A 27,072-nucleotide genomic window follows, 5' to 3' on the forward strand; every position below is an offset into this window, starting at 1 on the left:
GTGACCGCGTGGGTTTCCTCTGGGTGCTCCAGTTTCCTCCCACATCCCAAAGACGTGCAGGTTTGTACGTTAATTGGCCCTCTGTAAATTGCCCCCTAGTGTGTAGGGAGTGGATGAGTAAGTATAGATAACATGGAACTGGTGTGAATGGGTGATCGATGGTCGGCACGGACGCAGTGGGCCAAATGGCCTATCTCTAAAACTAAAAGTTTCAGAGCTGTCGTAAGGAGGAGTTCCCAACAAGCTTTTGCAGTAAAAAGTGTGAGACTGAATGTTTTGATTCTGTTATTGTTATTTACTAAACACTATTTTATTAAATTGATGTACCTTGAGTGTTAGTCCATCATTGATCCAAATCCTCGAAGATCGCTCGTATCTCGTTACACTGTCTCCACAGCCAGTGCCTGTAAAACCCTTGGTACAGTCTGTCACGTCCTGGTAACTTATCCACTTCAGCCCCTTGAGTTTCTCTCAGACTTCATCCCTTGTGATTTGGACTTTTATAATCTCCTCCCTGTAATTTGAAATTAGGCCATCTATTACCTTCTGCACATTTGCCATGTCTTCCACAATGAGGACTGATGAAAAATATTAGTTTAGCATATCTGCCATTTCTGTTACTTGTTATTAATTCACAACCCTCATTCTTTAGACAATAGACAATAGACAATAGGTGCAGGAGTAGGCCATTCAGCCCTTCGAGCCAGCACCGCCATTCAATGCGATCATGGCTGATCACTCTCAATCAGTACCCCGTTCCTGCCTTCTCCCCATACCCCCTCACTCCGCTATCCTTAAGAGCTCTATCCAGCTCTCTCTTGAAAGCATCCAACGAACTGGCCTCCACTGCCTTCTGAGGCAGAGAATTCCACACCTTCACCACCCTCTGACTGAAAAAGTTCTTCCTCATCTCCGTTCTAAATGGCCTACCCCTTATCCTTATTCTTAGAGGTGCCAAACCTCCCTTGGCTGCCTTTTCCCACTTATATACACATGGAAACTTTAACTGTTTGTATTGATATTAGTTAAGGTTAGTTTATTATTGTCATGTGTGCAGTGAAAAGCTTTTTTAGTTGCGTGCAAACAAGTCAGCGGAAAGACTATACATGTTTACAATCAAGCTGTCCACCATGCACAGATACAGGATAATGGATATAATGTTTAGTGCACGATAGATTCCAGTAAAGTCTGATTAAAGATTGTTCGAAGGTCTCCCATGAGGTAGATGGGAGGTCAGGACCACTCTCTAGTTAGTGAGAGGATGGTTCAGTTGCCTGATAACAGCTGGGAAGAAACTGTCCCTGAATCTGAAGGTGGGCATTTTCAAACATCTGTATCTCTTTCCTGCTAGAAGAGGGAAGAAGTGGGAATGACTGGGGTGAGACTGGTCCTTGATTTTTCTCTCAAGATCTATCTTCTCCCTTCATATAAGCTACGATCTGCTAATGGGAGCACTTTATTTTTGTTTATTCTGCTTTGTGAGTCGTTCTTGAAGCTCATCTCAACATTTCTCAGCTTGAAAGAGGACAAGCTCAGACTTTCTGGTGCATCATTACAAGTCAAACCTTTCACCCTCTTCATTCTCTTCATCTTCAAATTATTTTCTTCATTCTCTCTCGGACATTTGTATCCGTCTTCAAGTATGGTGATCAGAACTGGATGCCGGGATCATAGAGTGTATCAGCTAAAATGGTATGGAAAATCAAATACTCGAAGGCATAGCGCTAAGGTAAGAGGGGCTGTTTAAACATAGAAACATAGAAAATAGGTGCAGGAGGAGGCCATTAGGCCCTTCGAGCCAGCACCACCATTCTTTGTGATCATGGCTGATCATCCACAATCAGTAACCCATGCCTGCCTTCTCCCCATATCCCTTGATTCCACTAGCCCCTAGAGCTCTAGGTGAAAAAGTTTTTTCTCATCTCAGTTTTAAATGGCCTCCCCTTTATTCTTAGACTGTGGCCCCTGGATCTGGACTCCCCCAACATTGGGAATGTTTTTCCTGCATCTAGCTTGTCCAGTCCTTTTATAATTTTATATGTTACCATAAGATCCCCTCTCATCCTTCTAAATTCTATAAGCCCAGTCTTTCCAATGTTTCCTCATATGACAGTCCCCCCATCCCAGGGATGAAACTCGTGAACCTACGCTGCACTGCCTCAATAGCAAGAATGTCCTTCCTCAAATTAGGAGACCAAAACTGCACACATTACTCCAGATGTGGTCTCACCAGGGCCCTGTACGACTGCAGAAAGACCTCTTTACTCCTATACTCAAATCCTCTCATTATGAAGGCCAACATGCCATTAGCTTTCTTCACTGCCTGCTGTACCTGCATGTTTACTTTCAGTGACTGGTGTACAAGGACACCCAGGTCTCGTTGCACTTCCCTTTTTCCTAATCTGACACCATTAAGATAATAATCTGCCTCCTTGTTCTTGCCGCCAAAGTGGATAACCTCACATTTATCTATATTATACTGCATCTTCCATGCATCGGCCCACTCACTCAACCTGTCCAATTCACCCTGCGACCTCCTTGCATCCTTGCATTTAAAAGAGATATGCTGGGCATGCAGAAGGCAGTGAATATCTTGAACCCACTGCTGGGGGTAGTGGTGGGCAGATATGATAGAGGAATTTAAGAGACTTTTGGATTGACATATGGATATGCAGGGAATGGAGGGATATGGATTATGTGCAGGCAGATAAGAGTTGGCTTGGCATCATGTTTGGCACTAACATTGTTGGCCGAAGGGCCTGTTCCTGTGCTGTAGTGTTCTGTGTTCCATGTTCTGACCCGAAACATCGTCTGTCCATTTCTCTCCACAGATGCAGCCTGACCCGCTGAGCTCCTCCAGCACTTTGTATTATTTTAATCTTTAAGGAGCATCCACTTTCGTTATGGCTTTCCCTCTCAAGTTAGTCAAAAAAGCCTCTGCATCTGCAGAGAGTTAGTGAGCAACTTGGCAGCAAAGTAACAGGCAGGAAATACCTTCAGTTGTGATCCACTGAACTGTGGTGTTTGCAGACCGACTAAAATAAACAGAGTGAGCACAAGATGAAATACTGAGGGTGGAAAGATTGATTTATATTACAGTAATTGTATTAATTAACATCACGAGTTCCTCTGAATACACAGCATGTATATATGTGCAAGTCTATTGGATTCAACATCTTTCCACCTTTTAACTTTTATTTCGGTTAGAGATACACCATGAAAACTGGCCCTTCAGCCTGTCAAGTCCATGCTGACCATTGATCATCCATTCACATACTAATTCTATACTACTTTCTCATCCACTCCCTACATACTAGGGGCAATTTGCATCAGCCAATTCACACACAAATCTGAACGTCTTTGGGATGTGGGAGGACACCGGAGCACTTGGAGGAAACCCACAAGGAGAATGTGCAAACTCCACGCAGACAGCACCCGAGTTCAGGATCAAACCTGGGTCTCTGGTACTGTGAGGCAGCAGCTGATTTGTATTTCTCTTCTATGATTGGTAGGGGAGATATTTTTCACTGCTTGAGATAAAGTGCAATTGTGGTTAGGTTTACATTTATTATTGTTGTCATGTACTGGGGTACAGTGAATAGCTTTATTTTGCATGCTATTGAAACAGATCTGAAAATAATATGCATGGATACAATCAAGCTAATCTCAAGTACAATCGGTAGAGTAAAGGGGAAGATGCAGAGTGCAGAATATAGTTCTCAGCATCGTATCAGTTTCAGAGACGTACTGGAGGAAGGTCCAGGCCGAAGGTCCTGGCAATCCGTGGCCACACCCAGAGGAGAGGAACGACGGTTCGCGGGATGATCGGATGGCGGTTATGGCTGCATCGGGCCTTTACGGCCTGTCCCCCCCCCCCCATCCGGACCAAACTCAGATCCTGGGGGGACAGGGCTTTCTCCATCGCTGCTCCCACCCTCTGGAACTCACTACCTCAAACCATCAGAGACTCCTCCTCACTCACCACATTCAAAACATCACTGAAGTCTCACCTGTTCAACACTGCCTCGCTTCACCTTATTCTTCCTTTTCTGTTCGTTTATTTATTTATTTTTATGTCTTATTTATCCTGTAAAGTGTCTTTGAGTGTCTAGAAAAGCGCTATACAAATGTAAATTATTATTATTATTATTATTATTATTATTATTATTATTATTATTATTATTATTATTATTATTATTATTATTATTATTATTATTATTATTATTATTATTATTATTATTATTATTATTATTATTATTATTATTATTTAATTGGAACCAACAAATTGAGACAAAATTGTTTCCATGCTGTATGGCTTTATGACTCTATGACATGGGATTTGGGATTGGGAACCAAGCAGCAGAGGTACCTCACCAAACCATGGATGGAAGCAAGGGACCGGGCTGGAGTTGCATTTACTCACAAAAAGACCAATTTCCCCACCCATCCTGATATTGGTAGGAAAAGTAATAGTGGGTGGCACAGTGGCGCAGCTGGTAGAGCTGTTGCCCCACAGAGACCCGAGTTCTACCCTGGCCTTGGGTGCTGCCTGTGTGTGGAGTTTGCACATTCTCCCCCTGACCACGTGGGTTTCTTCCGGGTGCTCCGGTTTCCTCCCACATCCCCATGACGTGCGGTTTTATAGGTTAAATGGCCTCTGTAAAATTGCCCCGAATGTGTAGGGAGTGGAAGAGAAAGTGGGATAACATAGAACTAGTGTGAATGGGTGATCGATGGTTGGCGTGGACTCAGTGGGCTGAAGGGCCTGTTTCCATGCTGTATCTCTAAAACTAAAACAAAAGAAAGCTAAATTTAGCTAAGAGTTAAAAGTGTTTTATTGACATATGTCCCAAACAGAGCAATGAAATTCTTCCTAGCAGCAACACTACAGAATGTAAACATACTCTGTAATCAATAAAATAAATGAAAAAGTTCAGTATATTATATATTATCTGCCATGATTAAACGACAGAGCAGACTCAATGGGCCGATGGGCCTAATTTTGCTCTGATCTTATGATTTTATAATTTTGATAAAATATGCTGTACGTGAACCACCTTTTTTTCTGAGTATCTATTTTTTATTTCTGGTTTCTCAATTAAATTGTACATAGCTGGATCAGTTAATCTACAATTCTGGGAATTGTAATGTGAATTTAAGATGTGAATGATAGTCATAGAGTCATAGAGATACAGCAAGGAAACAGGCTCTTTCGCCCAACTCGCCCATGCCGACCAACATACCCCATCTATGCCAGTGCCACCTGGCCGTATCCCTCTACACCTCTCCGGTGCATGTAACTGCCCAAATATCTTTTAAGTGTTACAAGTGCTGGAGTATCTGAACGGGTCAGGCAGCATCTCTGGGGAACATAGGTATGTGATGTTTTGGATCAAGACCCTGCTTCAGACTCTTTTAGATGCTGTTATAGTATCCTGCCCCAACTACCTCGTCAGACAGCTCGTTCCATATACCTCGTTCCCTGAGTGAACAAGGTGCCCCGCAGATTCCTATTGAATCTTTCCCCTCTAAACTTAAACCTGTGTCCTGTGATTCTTGATTCCCTTATTCTGGGTAAAAGACTCTGTGCATTTGCTCTATCTGTTCCCCTCATGGTTTCATACACATATAGAGCTGTGGAGAGAGAGGTCAAACCAGGCAATGGGCAAGAGCCAGTTGTGGTCGGACTTAGGAATTCCACACGTACAGTTTCATCTGCTTTCAAGTCATATTTTCCGATCGGAAGGAAAGGTTTATGTTTGTCTTTCTGGGTTGGCGTCCCTGCTGCTTTCCTGCATTGCTCCTCTGGTGCTCTTGATTCATGAGTGCTGGCTGTTTCCTGGGGCACCCCGGAGAATTGTGCTGACATCTGACAAAAAGAAAGAAAGAAAGAAAGACTTGCTTTTAAATGGAGGTTTCCAAGAATCTTTCAGGTAATTAGGAAGTGTTGTTGGAATAGCCTTGATTAGTAAGTGACTGCAGAACAGTTTTGTACAATTCGCTGCATTCGCGAGGAAATGATGAATTGATTGAATCTGGGAAAGTGTGAAGTGTTGCACTTTGCGAGGTTAAAGTTAAGACAATAGACAATAGACAATAGGTGCAGGAGGAGGCCATTCGGCCCTTCGAGCCAGCACCGCCATTCAATGTGATCATTGCTGATCATTAAGGGGAAAGTGCATAGTTAATAAAGCCCTTAACAGCATTGATGTACAAAGGGATAGAGCTGTAGAGAGTCACAGAGTTTTAAGCACGGTAGCAGACCGAGAACGAAGAGCGATCCGGCGTGGAAGGCCGTCGAGAACAAAGAGGGACCCAGCGTGGGGGTGGGGGGGGGGGGGGGGCAACAAGAGAACAAAGAGGAACCCAGCGTGGAGGGGTGGGGGGCAGAACAAAGAGGGACCCAGTGTGGGGGGGGGGGGGGGGAGAACAAGAGAACAAAGAGGGACCCAGCGTGGAGGGGTGGGGGGCAGAACAAAGAGAGACCCAGCGTGGGGGGGGGGGGGTGGGGGAGAACAAGAGAACAAAGAGGGACCCAGCGTGTGGGGGTGGGGGCAGAACAAAGAGGGACCCAGCGTGTGGGGGTGGGGGCAGAACAAAGAGAGACCCAGCGTGGGGAGGGAGAACAAGAGAACAAAGAGGGACCCAGCGTGTGGGGGTGGGGGCAGAACAAAGAGAGACCCAGCGTGGGGAGGGAGAACAAGAGAACAAAGAGGGACCCAGCGTGTGGGGGTGGGGGCAGAACAAAGAGGGACCCAGCGTGTGGGGGTGGGGGCAGAACAAAGAGAGACCCAGCGTGGGGAGGGAGAACAAGAGAACAAAGAGGGACCCAGCGTGTGGGGGTGGGGGCAGAACAAAGAGAGACCCAGCGTGGGGAGGGAGAACAAGAGAACAAAGAGGGACCCAGCGTGGGGGGGGGAGAACAAGAGAACAAAAAGGGATCCAGCGTGTGGGGGTGGGGGGGCAGAACAAAGAGAGACCCAGCATGGGGAGGGAGAACAAGAGAACAAAGAGGGACCCAGCGTGGGGTGTGCCGCCAAGAGAAGGACGATGAACCATCGGGATTACATTGAATACTTTTGTAACTTTTCTGCGCATGTGGCAACTCTTTGTATACTTGATACGGAGATAGGTGGAGGGGCAGGTAATGTAGAGAAGACAGGGACTCTGCAGAGAGACTTGGACAGGTTTGGAGAGTGGGCTGAGAAGTGGCAGATGGAATGTAACGTAGCAAAGTGTGGAGTTATGCATTTTGGTAGTTGGAATAAAGGCGTAGACAATTTTCTAAACGGGGAAATCAGAGGTGCAAAGGGACTTGGGAATGCTGGTGCAGGATTTCCAAAAAGTTAATTTACAAGTCAAATCGGTATTAAGGAAAGCAAACGCAATGCCAGCATTTATTTCGAGGGGGTTAGAATACAAAAAGCAGTGATATAATGCTGAGGCTTTATAAAGCACTGATCAGACTGCATTTGGAGTATTGTGAGCAGTTTTGGGTCCCATATCTGAGGAAGGATGTGCTGCCGTTGGAGAGAGTCCAGAGGAGGTTTACGAGAATGATCCCAGGAATGATTGGGTTAACATATGTTGAGCATTTGACGGCACAGGGCCTGTACTCGCTAGAGTTTAGAAGGATGAGGGGGGACCTCATTGAAACTTACTGAACAGTGAAAGGTCTGGATAGAGTGGCTGTGGAGAGGATGTTTCCACTAGTGGGAGAGTCTAGGATCAGAGGCCATAGCCTCAGAATAATAGGATGTATCTTTAGAAAGGCAATGAGGAGGAATTTCTTTTGTGAGAGGGTGGTGAATCTATGGAATTCATTGCCGCAGAAGGCAATGGTGGCACTAAATGGATATTTTTAAGGTGGAGGTTGATAGGTTCTTGATTAGTAGGGCTATCAAGGGTTATGCAGAGAAGGCAAGAGAATATGGTTGAGATGGAAAGATAGATCAGCCATGATTGAATGGCAGAGTAGACTTGATGGGCCAAATGGCTTAATTCTGTTTCTACAACTTATGAACTTATGGACTTGAGTATTGTTTGCAAAACAAAGAATTTCATTGTACCAAGAGCATGGGAAAATATAGTGTCAATCAATCCATCAAGACCCAACTTGTCCATGCCGACCAAGATGTCCCATCTAAGCTAGTCCCAGTTACCCACATTTGGTCCATATCCCTCAAAGTCATTCCAGCTTTCTTCACCACCCCCCCCCCCCCCCACCACCTCCACCACAATCACTAAAGGGCCCTGACCCAAAACATAATTTATCTATGTCCACATTCTCCAGAGATGCTGCCTGACCCGCTGAGTTACTCCAGCACTTTTTTGTCTATCTTTGGTATAAACCAGCACCTGCAGTTCCTTTTTATTACATTGTAGTGGCCTGGCGGAGGCCAGAGAAAAGGCAAGACGCCAGGCAGTGTTTAGTAAGATTCTTTTATTAGGCTGTGAGCTCCTGCCCACAGCGTAGTTCTCCTAGGGATAAGATACGCCTTCCCTTGGTCTGGCTTTTAACCCCTTTCGCCTGTCCGTCACGTAACGAGGGGGCTGACCCAAGGAGTGGCCTGATCCGCCACAACATCTTTTTAACTACAGATTCCTGAGGTCTGCTCATAGGCAGTCCTTGATCGATGATTTCAGAAAAAAGTACCACAGCAAATAAGTGCCCCATAAATTTAGTTACAATACCTGTTATCTTCTGGTTTTCCAAGGGTCTTGGTTCATTTCTCAGAGCAGGAGCCATTTAAATGTTTTGGCCAGACATTAGGCATGCAATTCAATCGTCCCCAAACCTGTGTTTCCCCAAGAACATAGAACATAGAACAGTACAGCACAACAGGCCCTTCCGCCCACAATATCTGTGCCGAACATTGTGCCAAGTTGAACTAATTTCCTCTACATATACGTGATCCATATTCCTCCATTCCATGCATCCCTATGGTTGGCAATGTCACACGGCTGCATTGATTTGGTCAAATTTATGCAATATTGTCTCTATTCATAAGCTGATAAGTTTTAGGAGCAGAATTATGCCATTCGGCCCATCAAGTCTTCTCTGCCAATCAATCATGGCTGAGCAATCTTAATATGTAACCTATTCTTATTCTCCAGAGATGCTGCCTGATCCTCTGAGTCACTCCACCCTTTTGTGCCTACCTTTGGTGTAAACCAGCATCTGTAGTTCCCTCCTACATGGTATTGTCTCTAACCCCTTGTGCCACTGTAACCATTCGCATCTGCAAACCAAAATCTGTATCCAAAAAAGAGTTTTGTTCCCATCCCCAGTGATGGATCTGATTCATAGCATGTATTGTATACATTATAAGTTCATAGGTTATAGGAGCAGATGGAACAAATGAAGAAATGTTTGACTGTTTCTTTGCAGTGCATTTCTTTGGAAAGGGTAAAGTGGAGATTGACAGATTCTTGATCACCAAGGGTGACAAAGGTTATGGGGTTGAGAGGGAAAGATAGATCAGCCATGATTGAATGGCGGAGTAGACTTGATGGGCTGAATGGCCTAATTCTACCCCTACGACTGATGAACAACCTTAGTAGATTCCATGGCTAACCAAATATTATTGTTTCAAAGTAATGTTATGTACATCAAAATACCAGGAGATCCAGAGTACTATCGTACTCCAGACAAATACATCTTACTGTTTCATATGTTTTACATTGAGTGTGTTTTCAAATCATATTGCCCTGACTGTGCCAAATATTTGAATGATTATCTTTCTGAGCTATATTCTTCCGTTTTATCCTGAAATTCCAAAGACGTACAGGTATGTAGGTTAATTGGCTGGGTAAATGTAAAAATTGTCCCTAGTGGGTGTAGGATAGTGTTAATGTGCGGGGATCGCTGGGCGGCACGGACTTGGAGGGCCGAAAAGGCCTGTTTCCGGCTGTATATATATGATATGATATGATATGATAACAAGAAGATACCGCACTTAGTTTTAATTTTAGAGACACGATGTGGCAGTAGGCTCTTCGGCCCACTGAGTCCGCTCGCCCCACCCCAGACCTGCAATCACTCGTACACTAGTTCTATCCTACACACAGGGGACAATTTACAGAAGCCAATTAACCCACAAACCAATTAACCTACAAACCTGCATGTTTCAGGATGTGGGAGGAAACCAGAGCATCCAAAAAAACAGAAATTTCACCATGCAGTTGCATATGTGACGGATGAAGCACTATTGAACTATTAAAACTATCAGAACGTACAAACTCCATATAGACATCACCCGTACTCAGGATGGAAATCGTCTCCGTCATTGTAAGGCAGCAACTCTACCGATGTGACCTCCTTTACGTCAGTGAGATCAAGTATAGACCAGGCAGAGAGGCTCATTCCACCAAAAACTTGTGCTCAGTCTACCCTTCCCTTCCATTCCCATACTGACCTTTCTGTCATTGGTCTCCTCCATTGCCAGAGTGAGGGAACACGCAAGTTCCTATTAAATATTTCCCCCCCTTATCTTAAACCTATGTCCTCCGGTTATTGATTCCCTTACTCTAGGTAAAAGACTCCGTGCATTTACCCTATCTATTCCGCTCACGATCTTATACACCTCCATAAGATCACCCCTCATCCTCCTGCTCAACCCCTCACTGTAGCTCAGGCCCTCAAGTCTTGGCAACATCCTCGTAAATCTTCTCTGCACCCTCTCCAGCTTAAATGTAGACAAAAACACTCGAATTACAACAAAGTATAAAGCAAGGGTGCTGGAAGTCATGAGCAAAAAATTGGAATAACATTAAAGGTTGTGAGGAACAGATGTTCAGAACAGAGCAATTCACCTGTGGAATATAACTCATTTGATTGAATAACAGGCTGATATCCCAAACATTATTTGACCCTTATGCTATCCTCCTCCAGAATGCTGATGTAAATGAGCGCAGGGAGTATATTGTTCCAGTACAAGGATTTTGTCTATTTTTAGACTACTAGAGCAAGTGGGCCCATTAGGCCCAAACCTCTCCTGCATTGGTGCAGCACCCTCTCCTCCTCCCCTCTCCCCCTCTCCTCCTCCCCTCTCCTCCCCTCATCCCCTCCCTCCTCCCCCTCCTCCCTCTCCCTCCTCCTCCCCTCCTCCTCCCCTCCTCCCCTCCTCCCCTCCCTCCTCCCCCTCCCTCCCCCTCCTCCTCCCCTCCTCCTCCCCCTCCCCCTCCCCCTTCCCCTCCACCCTCCCCCTCCCTCCTTCCCCTCCCTCCCGCACTCCATTCCCCTCAATCCCCCTTATCCTCTCTCCTCCCCCCCCTCCCTCCCCCTCCCTCCCTAGGAGATAGATTTAAACTTTAAAATATGAATAACTTTTAAAATATAACACCGATCTCAATGAAACTTCTTCCATTAGCACCAAGATCTTAATGAGCTAACCAAGATGTCCCATCTAAACAATTGCATTTGGCCGCAATTTTCTTGCCCAACTTTTCCTTGTTGCCCTTCTTAAATAGAGGCGCATTAGCTACCCTCCAGTCTCCCGGCACCTCACCTGTGTCTAATGATGTTTCATATATATCAGCCTGAGTGCCTGCAATTTCTTCTCTCTAGCTTCCCATAGTGTCCTCAGATATATCTGATCAGGCCTGGGAGATTTATCTACCTTCATATGCCTTAGGATGTATAACACCTCCTTAGAATTGGGGTGGCATGGTGGCACAGAGGTATAGTTGCTGACTCACAGCGCCAGAGACCTGGGTTCGTTCCTGACTGTGGGTGCTGTCTGTATGCAGTTTGTACGTTCTACCATGACCACGTGGGTTTTCTCCGGCTGCTCCGGTTTCCTCCTACACTCCAAAAACGTGCAGGTTACTTGTATGTTCATTGGCTTCTGTAAATTGTGCCTCGTGTGTAGGATCGAAGTAATGTACGGGTGATCAATGGTCGGCGCGGGTTCAGTGGGCCAAAGGATCTGCTTCCATGCTGTATCTCTAAAACCAAAACACTTGCTCCATGAAGGGGCAATGGATAGACAACCAATACTAGCCTTACCAATGATGTCCACGTCTATGAATGAATGAATGAATGAATAAAGAGGAAACATCTGGAATACTTTAACCAGAATAGGTCTCTGACTTGGTTGCAACATAAATGATGATTGTTAAACTTTGTGTCCTGAAAATCATCGAAACAATCGGAATTTATTCCCCATGATTGTTCAATTGAGATGAAATATTCTGGAAACGACTCTGTATATTTGTCTTCCCTCGATATTCTGTCAGGCTGCTGCTTGCTGGAGCCACCTGGAACTCATTGCCATTAACCAGGTTTCCATCCTCGACGTGAAAGACTACTAGTCCAGTGGGATTCCAACAAAGGGCAGGCGACTGATTCAGCTCATTTGTCGAGGATGTGAACTGTTCCGTTGGCTTTCAGTAATTCAGAACGCTCTCGTGGTGTGACAATCCAAAGGAAGGAAATTACTTTTTCTACATTCAAATGTTGGTAAAGTGGAAAATGATGTGGTTAAGCTGGAAGAGGTGCAAAAAAGATTTATGAGCATGTTGCCAGGACTCGAGGGCCTGAGCTATAAGGAGACGTTGAGCAGGCTAGGACTTTGTTCCTCGGAGCACGGAAGGATGAGAGGTGATCTAGAGGCGTACGAGATCATGAGAGGAATAGGTAGGCTAGACACACAGAGTCTTTTACCCAGAGTAGGGGAATCGAGAACCAGAGGACCTAGGTTTAAGGTGAGAGGAGGAGGGAAGATTTAATTGGAACCTGAGGGGCAACTTTTTGCACAAAGGGTGATGGGTGTACGGAACGAGCTGCCAGAGGAGGTAATTGAGACAGGTACTATCACAACCTTTCAGAAACATTTGGATAGGTACATGGATAGGGGAGGGTTAGAGAAATATGGGACAAATGCAGGCAGGTGGACTCGTGTAGATGGGACATGTTGGTTGGTTGGCTGGTGTGAGCAAGTTGGGCCGAAGGGCCCATTTCCATGCTGTACGGCTCTATGGCATTTACAAAGGTGTGGCCCTCACTTGCAATGCTAACCTTCGTCGTCTGATCTTGGCTGCTCCTGAACTGCTTGGCTGGCTGCGGTTTTCCATATGATTGAGTCATGTTTCTATGGATCTGCAGTCAGATATACAGAGATGTTGTCATAGAAAGAGTATTTGAGGGAGAGTCATAGAGCCATACAATGTGGAAACAGGCCCTTCATCCCAACTTGCCCATGCCAATCAACATGCCAATCAACATGCCCCACTTGTGCTGGTCCCACCAGCCAGCGTTTGGCCCAAATCCCTCTTTTCTAAACCTTTCCTATCTATGTACCTGTCTAAACATATTTTAAATGTTGTTATAATAGCTGGTCAATTACCTCCTCTGGCAGCTCGTTCGCTACCCACCATCCTTTGTGTGAAAATGTTGCCCCTCAGGTTCCTACTAAATCTTTGCCCCCTCACCTTCAACCTGTGGTTCTCGATTCCCCTACCCCGGGTAAAAGACTCTGTGCATTCACCCTATCTATTCCCCTCAGGATTTTATACACCTCTATAAGTCCTCGCCTGCCTAACCTCTCCCTCTAGCTCAGACACTCGAGTACTGGCAACATTCACGTAAATCTTCTCTTCTTCACTCTTTCCAGCATATAATTTACCTGGACTAAAGCCTGCAACATTGCTAACAAAACTTTCCAGCCCTGCTGTAACCATAGTTACTAATTTGCTTGCGTACATATTCAAGACACCGTGATCAATGAATGTCCTCCGAGCATTAAAATTGTTGGGGGAGTCCAGAACCGGGGCCACAGTTTAAGAATAAGGAGTAGGCCATTTAGAACGGAGATGAGGAAAAACTTTTTCAGTCAGAGAGTTGTAAATCTGTGGAATTCTCTGCCTCAGAAGGCAGTGGAGACCAGTTCTCTGAATGCATTCAAGAGAGAGCTAGATAGAGCTCTTAAGGATAGCAGAGTCAGGGGGTATGGGGAGAAGGCAGGAACGGGGTACTGATTGAGAATGATCAGCCATGATTACATTGAATGGTGGTGCTGGCTCGAAGGGCCAAATGGCCTCCTCCTGCACCTATTGCCATTGTTTATTGTCTATTGTCTCACGAGACTGCCAAGCAACCTTCATTGAGTATACCCAAGAATTCTTTAGATTATAGATCTACGTTGGACAGGAAGAATGAAGAAACCTTTCCGGATATCACCTCCATCTGCTTTTAATTTGATTTGCAAAATTGGCATTAATTTGCTTTTCAAATTTCAAATTCTATTGAAAGTTACAACTTCCATTAGAGTGACACAACAGGCAAGGTGTTCCTGGATACAATGTACACACTTGGTGATAGTGGAGTAACCATAGAACTTGGGGATGTTCCCCCAGAGTGAAAAAGTTTAAAGTAGATCTAGTTGCAGCGTTCAAAATCATGAAGGCTTTAGGACAGAGCAAACAATTCTATTGGCAGGAGCTTTGGCAACATGCATTGAAACTAATTGTCTTAAGGAATGAGAACTGACATGAGACATATTTTCTCATTATATTTAAACATGAAATTCTCCTGACATGTTGACTTAAATATTTTATTTACTTGGGTCATTGTTTTGATCAAAATGCTTCATGGAGGCAAATGAAATATTAACTTTAAATAGAGAATCAGACTTAACATTGAAAAGGAAGATTTTCAGAAGCTATGTGGAATGCATTGAGTAAATTGGAAAAAATTCTTAGGCCATGACTTTTATCGATTTTTATGGATGTAAATTAAATATTAACTTTGAAAAAAGAATCAAGATGGAACTAATTGATTTTTTTTCTCCAAAAGCTCAGCATGGCCTCAAAGGGCCAAATGGCATCGTTCTGTACAATGCCATTCTATAATTAAGTTTCATTAGTTCCACTTGCAATGAAAGTGTAAACTCTGCACTGTCTACCCCTCAAGAGTCAAGTGTGTTTAATAATCATCAATACCATCAATGGAAAAATGTGATTCTTGCAGCAACATAACAGGCCTATAAACACAATCCACACAGATAGTAGAATAAACAAAAATAAATTCTCACAGCCTCCACCATCTTGTCTCAGGACAAGCTCTCTGTCAACTTTGCTAGGTAACATCACCAGGCGTTGTACAGAGAAACCCTTCAGAGGATACTTGATTTCCTCTACAAATGGTGGGTGATCAGCCGAGAACAATTTCAAGCCGAACCTGTCAAACTTCGACCTGACTCTCTGCAGATTGGTGACCATGCCCTGGAACAGGGATATCGCACCATTATGCTTCCACCCTTGATTTGTTTTCCACAGACACCAGTACAATGAAAGGAGATTTAATATTTTTGTTGAGTATTTCTGACATTAAAGGTGATAGTATCAGAAAAGCAACAGCCAAGAAGCACACCGATGTCAAGTAACCTTTGGATTCCCCCTATCTCTCTGTCCCATCCCCATCATAGTCGTCCTACTAGTTTCACTGTTTGTATCCCATCATTATTATCTCTTCCACAGGCAACAATGGACCATTGTGGGCTCCACCCTCCTTGAGTCTTCGGTGCTGGTTGTTTTTTCTGCACATTCTCCTACTTCTAGTTTCCCTCTCCCCAAACTCTCAGTCTGAAGAAGGGTCTTGACACAAAACGTCACCTATTCCTTTTCTCCAGAGATGCTGCCTGACCCTTTGAGTTACTCCAGCAATTTGTGTCTATCTTTGGTGTACACCAGCATCTGTAGTTCCTTCCTACACCAATGCCTCTACTTTCTCTACCGAGGAAATCCGGCATGTCTCCAAGGACTCTTACCAATCGTGGTGCCAGGCAGCAGAAGGTCTGACTCTCCTGCCATGGAACTGGGAAACCCACCTGAGGTGGCCCTTTCTCATTCCTGTGAACCGGTGAGCCGGAGACGAGGGTGGAGGGACTGTATTCTGCGCTCTGCATCTTCCCCTTTGCTCTACCTACTTGAGTTTGGCTTGATTGATCTGATTTGATTGAATAGCATTGATATCAAAGCTTTTCAATGTACCTCAAAGGTTGCAAGGTTCAAAGGTGATTTTGTTGTCACATGTGCAAACGCACATTGAAATTATTTTCTTACTATACATACTGTCCAATAAAGTATTGCCGTACCTAAGCAAATTCCCGATTAGCAAAGTGTAGAGACACTCTACTGAGCCCACATGCAAGAGGTGACAGGATTTGGCACCATTTTCAAAGCCCAGACCGCGCTCTAGGTCTATCGCTAGTCCATCCAGCGCTACGTGTATCGATACACGTGATAATCATAAACTTAAACCTACACCCAAATCCAGCAAGTTATGAGAGCCACGAACATTAGGAAATTGTGATGTACTGCAAGAGAAAATGTGGATCCTACCTTGGGAAAGATTCTGCTCCAAATTGAACAGAGTGTAAGGCAATATAGAATACTTCTTCTTTACCAAACATTGCAATATGGGCCTAATTTGAATATTAAGAACAACAGTCTTAATGGTGCCACATCAATCCTCAAAGGGTCTATTGTGCATATACATGGGAGGCAATGTCATGGGAAAATCCTTGCTTGCTGATGATGGCCAGACTTGTTCATGTTACCCATGCTTGCATGTTAACCAGAATCTCTGGCTAAGTATCATCCAAATCCATTGTGAGACTCTTTGCACATCTGTTAACAACTAAATAATTGTAAAGAATTTGCATTACCAATGACTGTGGGCTGGTAAACTGCAGCCACTTACAAACCTGTTTAACCATATAGTGTAAAGAACATAATACAATTACATGCAATTGATATTCCCTTCGTTTTGTTCTCTGTTTTCCTGCGTTGCTAATTTCCTAATGCGCAGGAAGGAACTGCAGATGTTGGCTTACACTGAAGGTAAGGCAAGTTTATTTATATCGCAAATTACATACAGCAATGGCAATTCAAAGTGCTTTACACAGAGCATAAAAATGCAGAACAAAGAGAAAAGGTAGGAAAATACAAATAATAAGGGTAATAAGATAAATAAATAATAGTTATAAGTAAGATGACTAGAGTAATGGGGGACCATGACAGAAGCCTCCTCGTGGCGATCCCCCAGAAAAGACGACACGATGCACTCTGTGACGCGTCGGGCGACCAATTCTGTCAACATGTTGGACGACAGGAGCCAACAGCGAGCTTACGTCGTCTGACAAACGAACGAACGATAAATAATATTTGATAAACAGTAATAAAATATAAAAAGCAATAAGAATAGACCAAAAGTAAGATATATAGAGTAGCAAGAATCAAAGTGCTAGTCATAGACACTGCAGAACACTGAAGATAGATCCAAAAGGTTGGAGTAACTCAGCGGGTCAGGCAGCATTTCTGGGGAAAAGGAATAGGTGACGTTTCGGGTCGAGACCCTTCTTCAGACGGAGAGTCAGGGAAGAGGGAAAGTAAAGACGGAGTCCCTCCCTCCCCCAGCCTGTGGTGTTGCTAGTTTCACTGTTCGTAGCCCTTTGTTATCACCTCTTCACCAGCCAACAATGGACCACCAGAGAAAACAATCCAACTTTATTCAACCTCCATAAAACAAAGGAAAAAATTAAGATATGCTCAAAAATGTCGGTCTTTATTTTTCTGTTAGCAATTGAAGGAAACATGCATTGTTCGTGTGTCCTGCACCTGTTACTTTCAGTAACGTGACAAAATAAAATGCATGATAAAAATAAAATTTATGACATTGGAAAGGTGTCCTGGGATTAATTAGAAACTTTCAGTAGAGCAGGCACCTCCTCCAACCTCATCTACTGTATCTGCTGTTCCAGGCATCAACTTCTGTACATCGGCGAGACCAAGCGCAAGCTTGGCGATCGTTTCGCTGAACACCTCTGCTCAGTCCATCTTAACCTACCTGATCTCCCGGTTTCTCAGCACTTCAATTCCCCCTCCAATTCCCAATCTGACCTTTCTGCCCTTGGCCTCCTCCATTGTCAGAGTGAGGCCCAATGCAAATTGGAGGAACAGCACCTCATATTTCGCTTGGGTAGCTTACACCCCAGCGGTATGAACATTGACTTCTCTAACTTCAAATAGCCCTTGCTTTCCCTCTCTCTCCATCCCTTCCCCCTTCCCAGTTCTCCCACCAGCCTTAATGTCTCTGACTACATTCTATCTTCGTCCCACCCACTCCCCTGACATCAGTCTGAAGAAGTGTAGGGAAATAACTGCAGATGCTGGTTCAAATCGAAGGTAGACACAAAATGTTGAAGTAACTCAGCGGGTCAGGCAGCATCTCAGGAGAGAAGGAATCCTTCTATCCTGGATCCTTCTATCCTGAGATGCTGCCTGACCCGCTGAGTTACTTCAGCATTTTGTGTCTACCTTCAGTCTGAAGAAAGGTCTCAACCCGAAACGTCGCCCATTCCTTCTGCCCAGAGATGCTGCCTGTCCCGCTGAGTTACTCCAGCATTTTGTGTCTACCTTCGATTTAAACCAGCATCTGCAGATGTCCTGATCATATACCATCAATGAATGATAAATCCTCCTCAGAAATACTAACATGCCACATTTAAGGAGCTGGATGCTTAACCAGGATGAAAATTCATGCTACAACTTCTTTCAATGCAACTGAGTCACACTGAAAGCAAAGATAGAAAAAAAAATACTGGGGTAACACAGCGGGTCAGGCTGCGTCTCTGGAGAATATGGATAGGTGACTTTTGTATCAGGACCTTTTTCAGATCAGTCTGGAGAAGGATCTTGACCCGAAATGTCACCTATCCATTTTCTCCAGAGATGCTGCCTGACCTGCTGAGTTCTCCAGCATTTTATGTGTATCTTTGGTATGATCCAGCACCTGAAGTTCCTTTCTATTACATTTTATCACACTGATTTTACTTTAGACTTTAGACTTTAAAGATATGGTGCAGAAATGGGCCCTTCGGCCCACAGTGCCCCTGCCGACCAGCGATCACCCCATTACACTAGCACTGTACTACCCACTGGGGACAATTTTGAAATTTTTACCAAAGCCAATTAACTTACAAACCTGTATGTCTTTGGGATGTGGGAGGAAACCTGAGCACCCAGTGAAAACCCACGTGGTCAAGGGGAGAATGTACAAAGACCCTAGAGACATAGTCAGGGTTGAACCCGGTCTCCGGTGATTCTTCTTCTTCTTTCGTGTCCATCATCCATGTTTCAAATGTTGACATCGCTGAAAAGAGTTGTTCGTCCTGAAAAGGGCGCAAGCTTCCGGCGACAATTAGTGGGAGCCATCACTTGTTGCAATAGATGATGGCTCTAGCAGAATTAGCTCAGGACACTTCCAGTTTCCAGCCCCACGACATGGACGCTTCTGCTATGGGGCCAAGTCTCCGGTGCTGTAAGGCAGCAACTCCACCGCTGCCCCACTGTGCCGCCCCTGCGAGCAGTTGGGTGAGCTGAACTCAGGAAAGGAACTTTAGTCGAGTGCACTCGGTTGGCATGGGCAAGTTGGGCTGAAGGGCCTGTTTCCGAGTTGCATGACTCTGTGATTCACTATTGACAGGACATTGTCTTGTAGGTCTATGTGAGCACAAAGACCGGCAGCCCTAGCAAACACTTGCAGTTCCTTCCAACACACTTGCATACTGTCTGTGACCACTGCTTGCCCTTGATTCATGATTACTAAAAGATTTATTTAGCCATGACCCTAGTGGCACTCATGTGAGAATTCCACGGTGTGCAAAGTTGCTGCTGTGTTTCCTGTTCTCAGGTGCACTTCAAAAACAACTCTGGGAAAAAGGTGTCTCAGACATTCTGGGATCTTGGACAGCAATGTTCATATAAGTACATTTTATTCTTTAGACACAATGAACTGCAGATGCTGGCTTACAAAAGAAACAGTGCTGGAGTAACTCAATGGATCGGGCAGCATCCGTGGAGGGAAATTCAAGGAACAGTAGATGCTGCTTTACGAAAAAAGACACAAAATGCAGTAGTAAATCAATGGGTCAGGCAGCACCAATGGAGGACATGGATAGGTAACGTTTCGGGTTGGGAACCATCTTCAGACTGATTATAGTGGCGGGGAGAAGCCTGGAAAAGAGATGGGAGCGGGCCAAAGCCTGTCAAGTGATAGGTGGATCACTTATATCTACCTATCCACCCCACCCCCCAACTCATTCCACCTATCACTTGCCAGACCTTGTCCCGCCGAACCTCTTTTCCAGGCTTCTCATCCCTACTACGACCAAGACCAAGACCAATCAGGGCGGGCAACAAATGACCTCAGGAAGGGTGGTGCCCTGGTAGGCCAATTGTTGGCTTGGGAAGGTGTGATCCCAAGAGGGATACATTGTGGCAGACTGGGGGGACTGGTTCAGACCTCCCAACATTTGATTTTACAAATTCAGAATTTTGATGTCCAAAATCTGAATTTTACATCAAAATTCATAACATGGCGCGTAATGCAACTTTTCAGCAAAAATAAGTGTGCACGCCAAATGCGCATACGCGTTGCGCTACATTCATGTGTGAAAAACGACTATTATTTCCAACAGTCTGTAGTTCTTGGACTACATGTACAATGTCAGGTCTATCATGAGTATATTCTGCTATTTATAGAAAGGTTATTGAACAGAGATACTTTTCACAACACAAAGAAAAATTGTTTTGTTTTGTTTTCTCTATTTTGCTTTTTCCTTACACAAGATGTATGACTAAGTTATGAAGAAAGAGTTTCATTTAAAACTGCACATACCTAAATTCATTGAAGCCATACTTGCTCTAGTGGTCTTCAACAGCAAATCACAACAGTCCATGTCCCCCACACCCTCCACTCCCCTCCCCCCACTCCCACTCTACCCCCACTCCCACTCCGCCCTACTCCCCCTTTCCCCCCGACTCCCACCCTACCCCCTCACTCCCACCTCCCCCCTACTCCCCACCCCCCTTTCCCCCACTCCCGCCCTCCCCTCCCCACCTTTTCCCCCCACCTCAACACCCCCTCGCCTCCTCCCCCTCCCCTCCTCCCCCTCCCATCCTCCCCATCCCCCTCCCACCCGCACTCCCCCCTCCCTTCCTACACCCGCCGACACGCACTCCCCCCTCCCCTGCCCCTCTCCCCCGCACCCCATCCCCTCTCAACATCAATGGACCTCGCGCTACGCAGTGAGGCGAGCCCAGCGGTGAGGCGAGGCCAGCGGCGAGGCGAGACCAGCGGCGAGGCAAGCCCAGCGGCGAGCCCAGCGGCGAGGCGAGGCGAGTTCAGCGGCAAGGCGAGGCCAGCGGCGAGGCCAGCGGCGAGGAGCGGCGAGGCGAGGCCGGGCCAGCGACGAGGCGAAGCCAGCGGCGTGAGGCGAGCGGCGGGGCGGGGCAAGAGGCAGGCGAGCGGCGAGGCATGTGTTTTGCGGAAAAATGTGAGGTGAAATCGGAATGGCGGAAATGAAATAAGAAAGCGGAAACTTTCCGCCAAATTCGGAAGGGTTGGGAGGTCTGCTGGTTAAACGTTTAGGGTGGAGGAAGGGGGCAAGGGGGGAGGGGAGGGGAGGGTTAGTAGAGGGTTGTAAGCTGCCCAAGCAAAATACCAAGCTGCCCTTGATGTTCCTCCAATTTGCATGTGGCCTCACTCTGGCAATGGATGCTGGGTTTAGTTTAGTTTAGTTTAGTTTAAAGATACAGCGTGGAATCAGGCCCTTTTGGCCCACCGGGTCCACGCCGCCCAGTGATCCCCGCACATTAACACTATTCTATACCCACTAGGGACAATTTTTACCAAACCAATTAACGTACATACCTGTGCACCTTTGGAGTGTAGCAGGAAACCGAAGATCTCGGAGAAAACCCACGCAGGTCACGGGAAGAACGTACAAACTCCGTACAGACAGCACCCGTAGTCGGGTTCGTATCCGGGTCTCCGGCGCTGCATTCGCTGTAAGGCAGCAACTCTACCGCTGCCCTTTGTCATATGTATTTCTGACTCCGTGCATTGGGAATTTAGAGACAGTTCTACAGTAAGATACTTGTGGAGATAATCTTGGCAGACAATTCACAAGGGCTAGAGTAATGAGAGATTGTAGACTTTGGAATCTGCATTAAAAAATGTAAACGTAGTACTTAGAACAGCACAGTACAGGAACAGGACCTTCAGCCCAAAATGCCCATGCCAAACATGATACCCAGTTAAACTACTCTCCTTTGCCTGCTTCTCATTCATATCCCTCCATTTCATCCTTAAGGAAAACGTGCAAATTCCATACAGACAGCTCCCGAGGTCAGAATCGAAACCAGGTTTCTGATACTGTGAGGCAGCAGCTCTATCAGCCACACCACCGTGCTCCCCTTAAAATGTTCCCAGTTGCTTTGCAGGAGTGCAGTCAGACAGAGAGAATGTATATAAGACTGCACTGCACAAGTTATTGTTTGATATTCATAATTTAATGGATGTTCTCTGAGATGTGGTATGATCTCAACAAGGTAGGGCATGATTGAAGATTGGCCAAGGAGTCAAGATTTTCTTTTAGATTTAGAGATACAGCGCGGAAACAGGTCCTCCGGCCCACCGAGTCCGCGCCGCCCAGCGATCCCCGCACATTAACACTATCCTACACACACTAGGGACAATTTTTTTTAACATTTACCCAGTCAATTAACCTACATACCTGTACGTCTTTGGAGTGTGGGAGGAAACCGAAGATCTCGGAGAAAACCCACGCAGGTCACGGGGAGAACGTTCAAACTCCGTACAGACGGCGCCCGTAGTCAGGATCGAGCCTGAGTCTCCGGCGCTGCATTCGCTGTAAGGCAGCAACTCTACCGCTGTGCCACCGTGCCGCCCGTCACACAGTTGGAAATGCAGAGCACCATCAACCTGTCATTAGTAGGTTAATTGGCTTCTGCAAATTGTCCCTAATATGTAGGATAGAACTAGTGTATGGGTGATTACTGGTTGACGTGGTCTTGGTGGGCTAAAGGGCCCGCTTCCACTAAACTAAGGGCATCTTTCCATGCTGTATCGCCAAAATAAACTAAACTAAAGTAAACCAAACCAAACTAAACTAAACAAAACAAAACTAAACCAAACCATATTAGCTACTACAAAAGAATCCCTGATTAAAGAATGTAGACTGCATTTGAAATAATACTCTTGGGTATTCCATTAATAACAAAGAAGAAATAAGCCCATCATTCAATGGCAACATTTTGTTTTCTTCAATGAATACCAGATGTCAATTGTCAATCTGCAACCATCATAAGCTGGATGGTCTCGAGTAGCTTCGTTTACTACTTGGATGATGTGGCTTCTGAAGGCTGTCCAGATATGAGAGTGTTCTATGATATCAACGTTGCTTTCAGTCACTTTATATAATGCTATCTATTCTAACCAATCCATCAAATCTATCTAATCCATCCCTTTAAAGTAATAAATCTAATTTATCTGGTCTATTGGGTGGCAATGTGGCACAGTGGCACAATGCTACCTCACTGCGCCAGAGATCTGGGTTTGATCCTGACCTCGGGTGCTGTCTGGGTGCTCTAGTTTCCTCTCTCACTTTAAGGATGTGCAGGTTAATTGGCTTCAGCAAAATTGGAAATTGTTCCTAGTGTGTGTCGGATAGTGCTAGTGTGCGGGGCGATCGCTGGTCGGCACGGACTCGGTGGGCAATAGGGCAGTTTCCATACTGTATCTCTAATGTCTAAAGGGTGCTTAATGGCCAATGTGGAGACGATGGGCTGGAGGTTTGTTTCCATACTGTATGACTACCACTGTATAAATCTAATCCACCAATCTTGTACTATCAGCAGATCCAATCCAAAATAATCCGTTTATCTTGACCATCTTTTTTCTCTTAGCCAATCCCCTCTCCATGCCAACATGTAGAGTCATAGAGTTGTGCATCCCAGAAACAGGCCCTTCAGCCCACCTTGTACACGCTGACCAAGGTGGCACACTGGGGTGGTCCCATTTGCTTCATTTGACCCATAGCCCTCTAAACCCTTCCTATCCATATACCTGTCCAAATCTCTTTTAAAGGTCATAATAGTATCTGCTTCCATCGTTTCCTCTGGCAGCTCATTCCGGATACTGGCTACCCTCTGGAAGTGCACAGCAGGTCAGGCGGCAACTGTGGGGAGAGAAACAGGGTTAACGTTTTAGGTCTAACCAGGGGTCTATGACCTGAAACATTAACACCATTTCTCTTTCCATGGCCAATCACTGTGAAGATTTTGGAACGTGTTATACAATAAATGTGCTCCTACATTGCCTACACTGCAGTGGTGAACCAAGCACTGTAAGTTGTAAAGCAACACGATGTTCTGAGATCGTAAAATGTGCTAGATTCCATCTTCATGAGTCAAGTCAAGATTCAAGAATGTTTTATTGTCATGTGTCCCAAAACGGAACAATGAAATTCGAACTTGCAGCAGCACAATAGATATGTAAACATGGTACTCTGTAAAACCTGTGATAAACAACACCAAAAAGCTATATATATATATATAAATATATATATAAAATATATACCACCAGCATAATCAAGGATCAGTCTCACCCCAGTCACTCCCTCTTCTCCCCTCTCCCATCAGGCAAGAGGTACAGAAGTCTGAAAACGCACATCTCCAGATTCAGGAACAATTTCTTCCCAGTTGTTATCAGGCATCTGAACTGTCCTCTCACCAACTAGGGAGCGGCCCTGACCTCCCAACTACCTCTTGAACTATCTTTAATTGGACTTTACTGGACTTCAATGTCATATCTTTGCACTAAACTAAACATTGCACCCTTTATCTTTTATCTGTGCACTGTGGATGGCTTGATTGTAATCATGGAGAGTCTATTCCTTGACTGGATAGCACGCAAACAAACACTTTTCTCCGTATGGGGAGAAGGCAGGAACGGGGTACTGATTGAGAGTGATCAGCCATGATCGCATTGAATGGCGGTGCTGGCTCGAAGGGCTGAATGGCCTACTCCTGCACCTATTGTCTATTGTCTATTGTCTATTGTACCCTGTACCTACAATAATAAACTAAACTAAACTAACAGCATCGCTCAGGAAGTTGGGACCTCATGACTTCAATGCAGGAGTTTATCCCAAAACGTTGACCATCTCTTTGCCTCCACAGGTGCTGCCTGGCTCGTGCTGCCAGACTCCAGCATTCTCTTCTGCGGTCTCTTGTGTTTCCAGTTAACATCACTACACTGAAGATGGGAATCTGAAGAAGGATCTCAACCCGAAATGCCACCTATTCATTTTCTTCAGAGATGCTGCATGTCCCGCTGAGTTACTCCAGCATTTTGTGTCTGTCTTTGGTGTGAACCAGCATCTGCAGTTCCTTCCTACACTACCATCACTACACTGGTTACCTTCACGTTCATATTTCTGGGAACTCGCTGTGTGCCGTGCATATTTCAAGCATTCTTCATTGGGTGTATAACGCTTTGGAATATCCTAAAGTTGGAAAAGCTTCCACATAAAGAAAACAATATTCTCCACTAAGCAACAAAAGGAATGGGTCTTCCAAAAAGCCCCATCTGTGTTTTTTATATTGACTCGTACAGTGAATTGCCTTCGCAAGAACAATACGCTCTCATTTCATAACACAGACCAAATCCTCAGCAATTTCTAATTAAGATCACTCACAATTAGCCCTAATCTGCCAAATAGCTCAGTTGAAAAGCTTCTCCTGAGACCTAAACATGAAAAGCTATAAATGGAATATAAGCAGCCCCTAACCACAACAAGCACTCTAGAAAATCTGGCCTTCAGGATTCAAGTTGACTCATCAGCCACTGCAATATATACTGCACCATCTGATCATAAAAGACTTCCATTTTCTCCCATGATTTTAAAGGGCAAGTATTTGAATTTCAAAGCAGAAATCTTTCCGTGCTAACTTTCATAAATGCTGACGCTCGTGAAAACAAGCATTTCTTACTTCAGAAGGAATTTTCCGCTACCATTAACAAGTTCCACTCAATAAGCAGAACCAATTACCATACACTCAGAGCAATTCTTTTCCGAAAATAGTAAGTTACCAGATGTAAGAAAGAAGCTACTATAGTAAAGAAATATTAATGTTTTGAAACAGATAGAGAAATTAATTTGGTCAACATGTGTATAAGATTATGAGAGGAAGTGTCTAAGATCATGAGAGGAATAAATCGGGTAAACGCACAGAGTCTCTTGCCCAGAGTAGGGGAATCGAGAACCAGAGGTCATAGGTTTAAGGTGAGGGGGGGGGGGGGGGGGGGTAGATTGAATAGGAACCTGAGGGGTACATTTTTCACATAAAGTATGGTGGATGTAGCTGCTGGAGAAGGTAGTTGAGGCAGGTATTATCGCAACGTCTAAGAAACATTTAGACTGGTACATGGATAGGATAAGTTTAGAGGGAATTGGGCCAAACCCAGCCAGGTGGGACTAGTGTAGATGTTAGTTGGGGTGGGCAACTTGGGCCAAGGAACCTATTTCCACGCTGCATGACACTATGACACTATGACTAAAACATGATTGGATTTACAACAACGTGGTATTTTTTACATCACAGGAGGTTCCAAAGAAGTTTATAACTGATTAAGTAATTTTGTAATGTGGGAAACACAGCTCACAGTTAATGTGCTACTACAAAATTCCACAAAGAGCAATGAGATAATGACTAGATCAATGACCTTCTCGCAAAAAGGTTGAGATATAAATATGGATCAGGCCACCAGGAAGAACTCATAAGTTCAACCATAAAATAGCACCACAGGGTCCTTTAAACGGACACATGAAACTGGTACACGTGCACCTCCTCTAACACAATCTACAGTATTCGATGTTCCCGACATGGCCTCCTGTACGTCAGTGAGACCAAGCGTAGACTCTGCGACCATTTTGCTGCACTCGTGTGCTTGGTCCACCACGTCCTGCTGGATCTCCCGGTTGCCAACCATTTTATCTCCTCTGCCCATTCCCATACTGACTTTTCGTCCCGGGCCCCCTCCATTACCAGAGTGAGGCCACAAGCAAACTAGGGGGACCAGCACCTTATGTTCCTCTTGAGCAGCTTATAACCCAACGGTAAGAACGTTGAATTCTCCAACTTTAAGTTACATCCCTCCTTCCCTCTCCTACTTTCTCATGCTCATCCCCACCCTGGTAC

The 27,072-nt window shown here is 45.0% G+C and overlaps 1 protein-coding gene across 1 annotated transcript; it reads left to right on the forward strand.

The window, feature by feature from the left end:
- Window positions 1–17,018: 17,018 nt before the first annotated feature.
- On the forward strand, window positions 17,019–26,073 carry LOC144599370 (uncharacterized). Its single transcript, XM_078410158.1, has 4 exons — window positions 17,019–17,138; window positions 19,697–19,760; window positions 21,099–21,341; window positions 25,051–26,073. The coding sequence occupies exons 1-4, from the start codon at window positions 17,019–17,021 to the stop codon at window positions 25,128–25,130; spliced, it is 507 nt and encodes a 168-aa protein (XP_078266284.1). The 3' UTR covers window positions 25,131–26,073.
- The last annotated feature ends 999 nt before the right edge of the window (window positions 26,074–27,072 follow it).

Source organism: Rhinoraja longicauda, chromosome 13, assembly GCF_053455715.1.
Source record: "Rhinoraja longicauda isolate Sanriku21f chromosome 13, sRhiLon1.1, whole genome shotgun sequence".
NCBI lineage: Eukaryota > Metazoa > Chordata > Chondrichthyes > Rajiformes > Arhynchobatidae > Rhinoraja > Rhinoraja longicauda.

Excerpts from the sequence above, each read along its gene's own strand:
- LOC144599370 (XM_078410158.1), top strand. The coding sequence starts at position 17,019 with ATGACAGAAGCCTCCTCGTGGCGATCCCCCAGAAAAGACGACACGATG. Across the intron at positions 17,139-19,696 it reads GCCAACAGCGAGCTTACGTC|GTGCACTTCAAAAACAACTC; the intron begins GTCTGACAAACG and ends TCCTGTTCTCAG. Across the intron at positions 19,761-21,098 it reads CTGGGATCTTGGACAGCAAT|GCGAGCCCAGCGGTGAGGCG; the intron begins GTTCATATAAGT and ends CTACGCAGTGAG.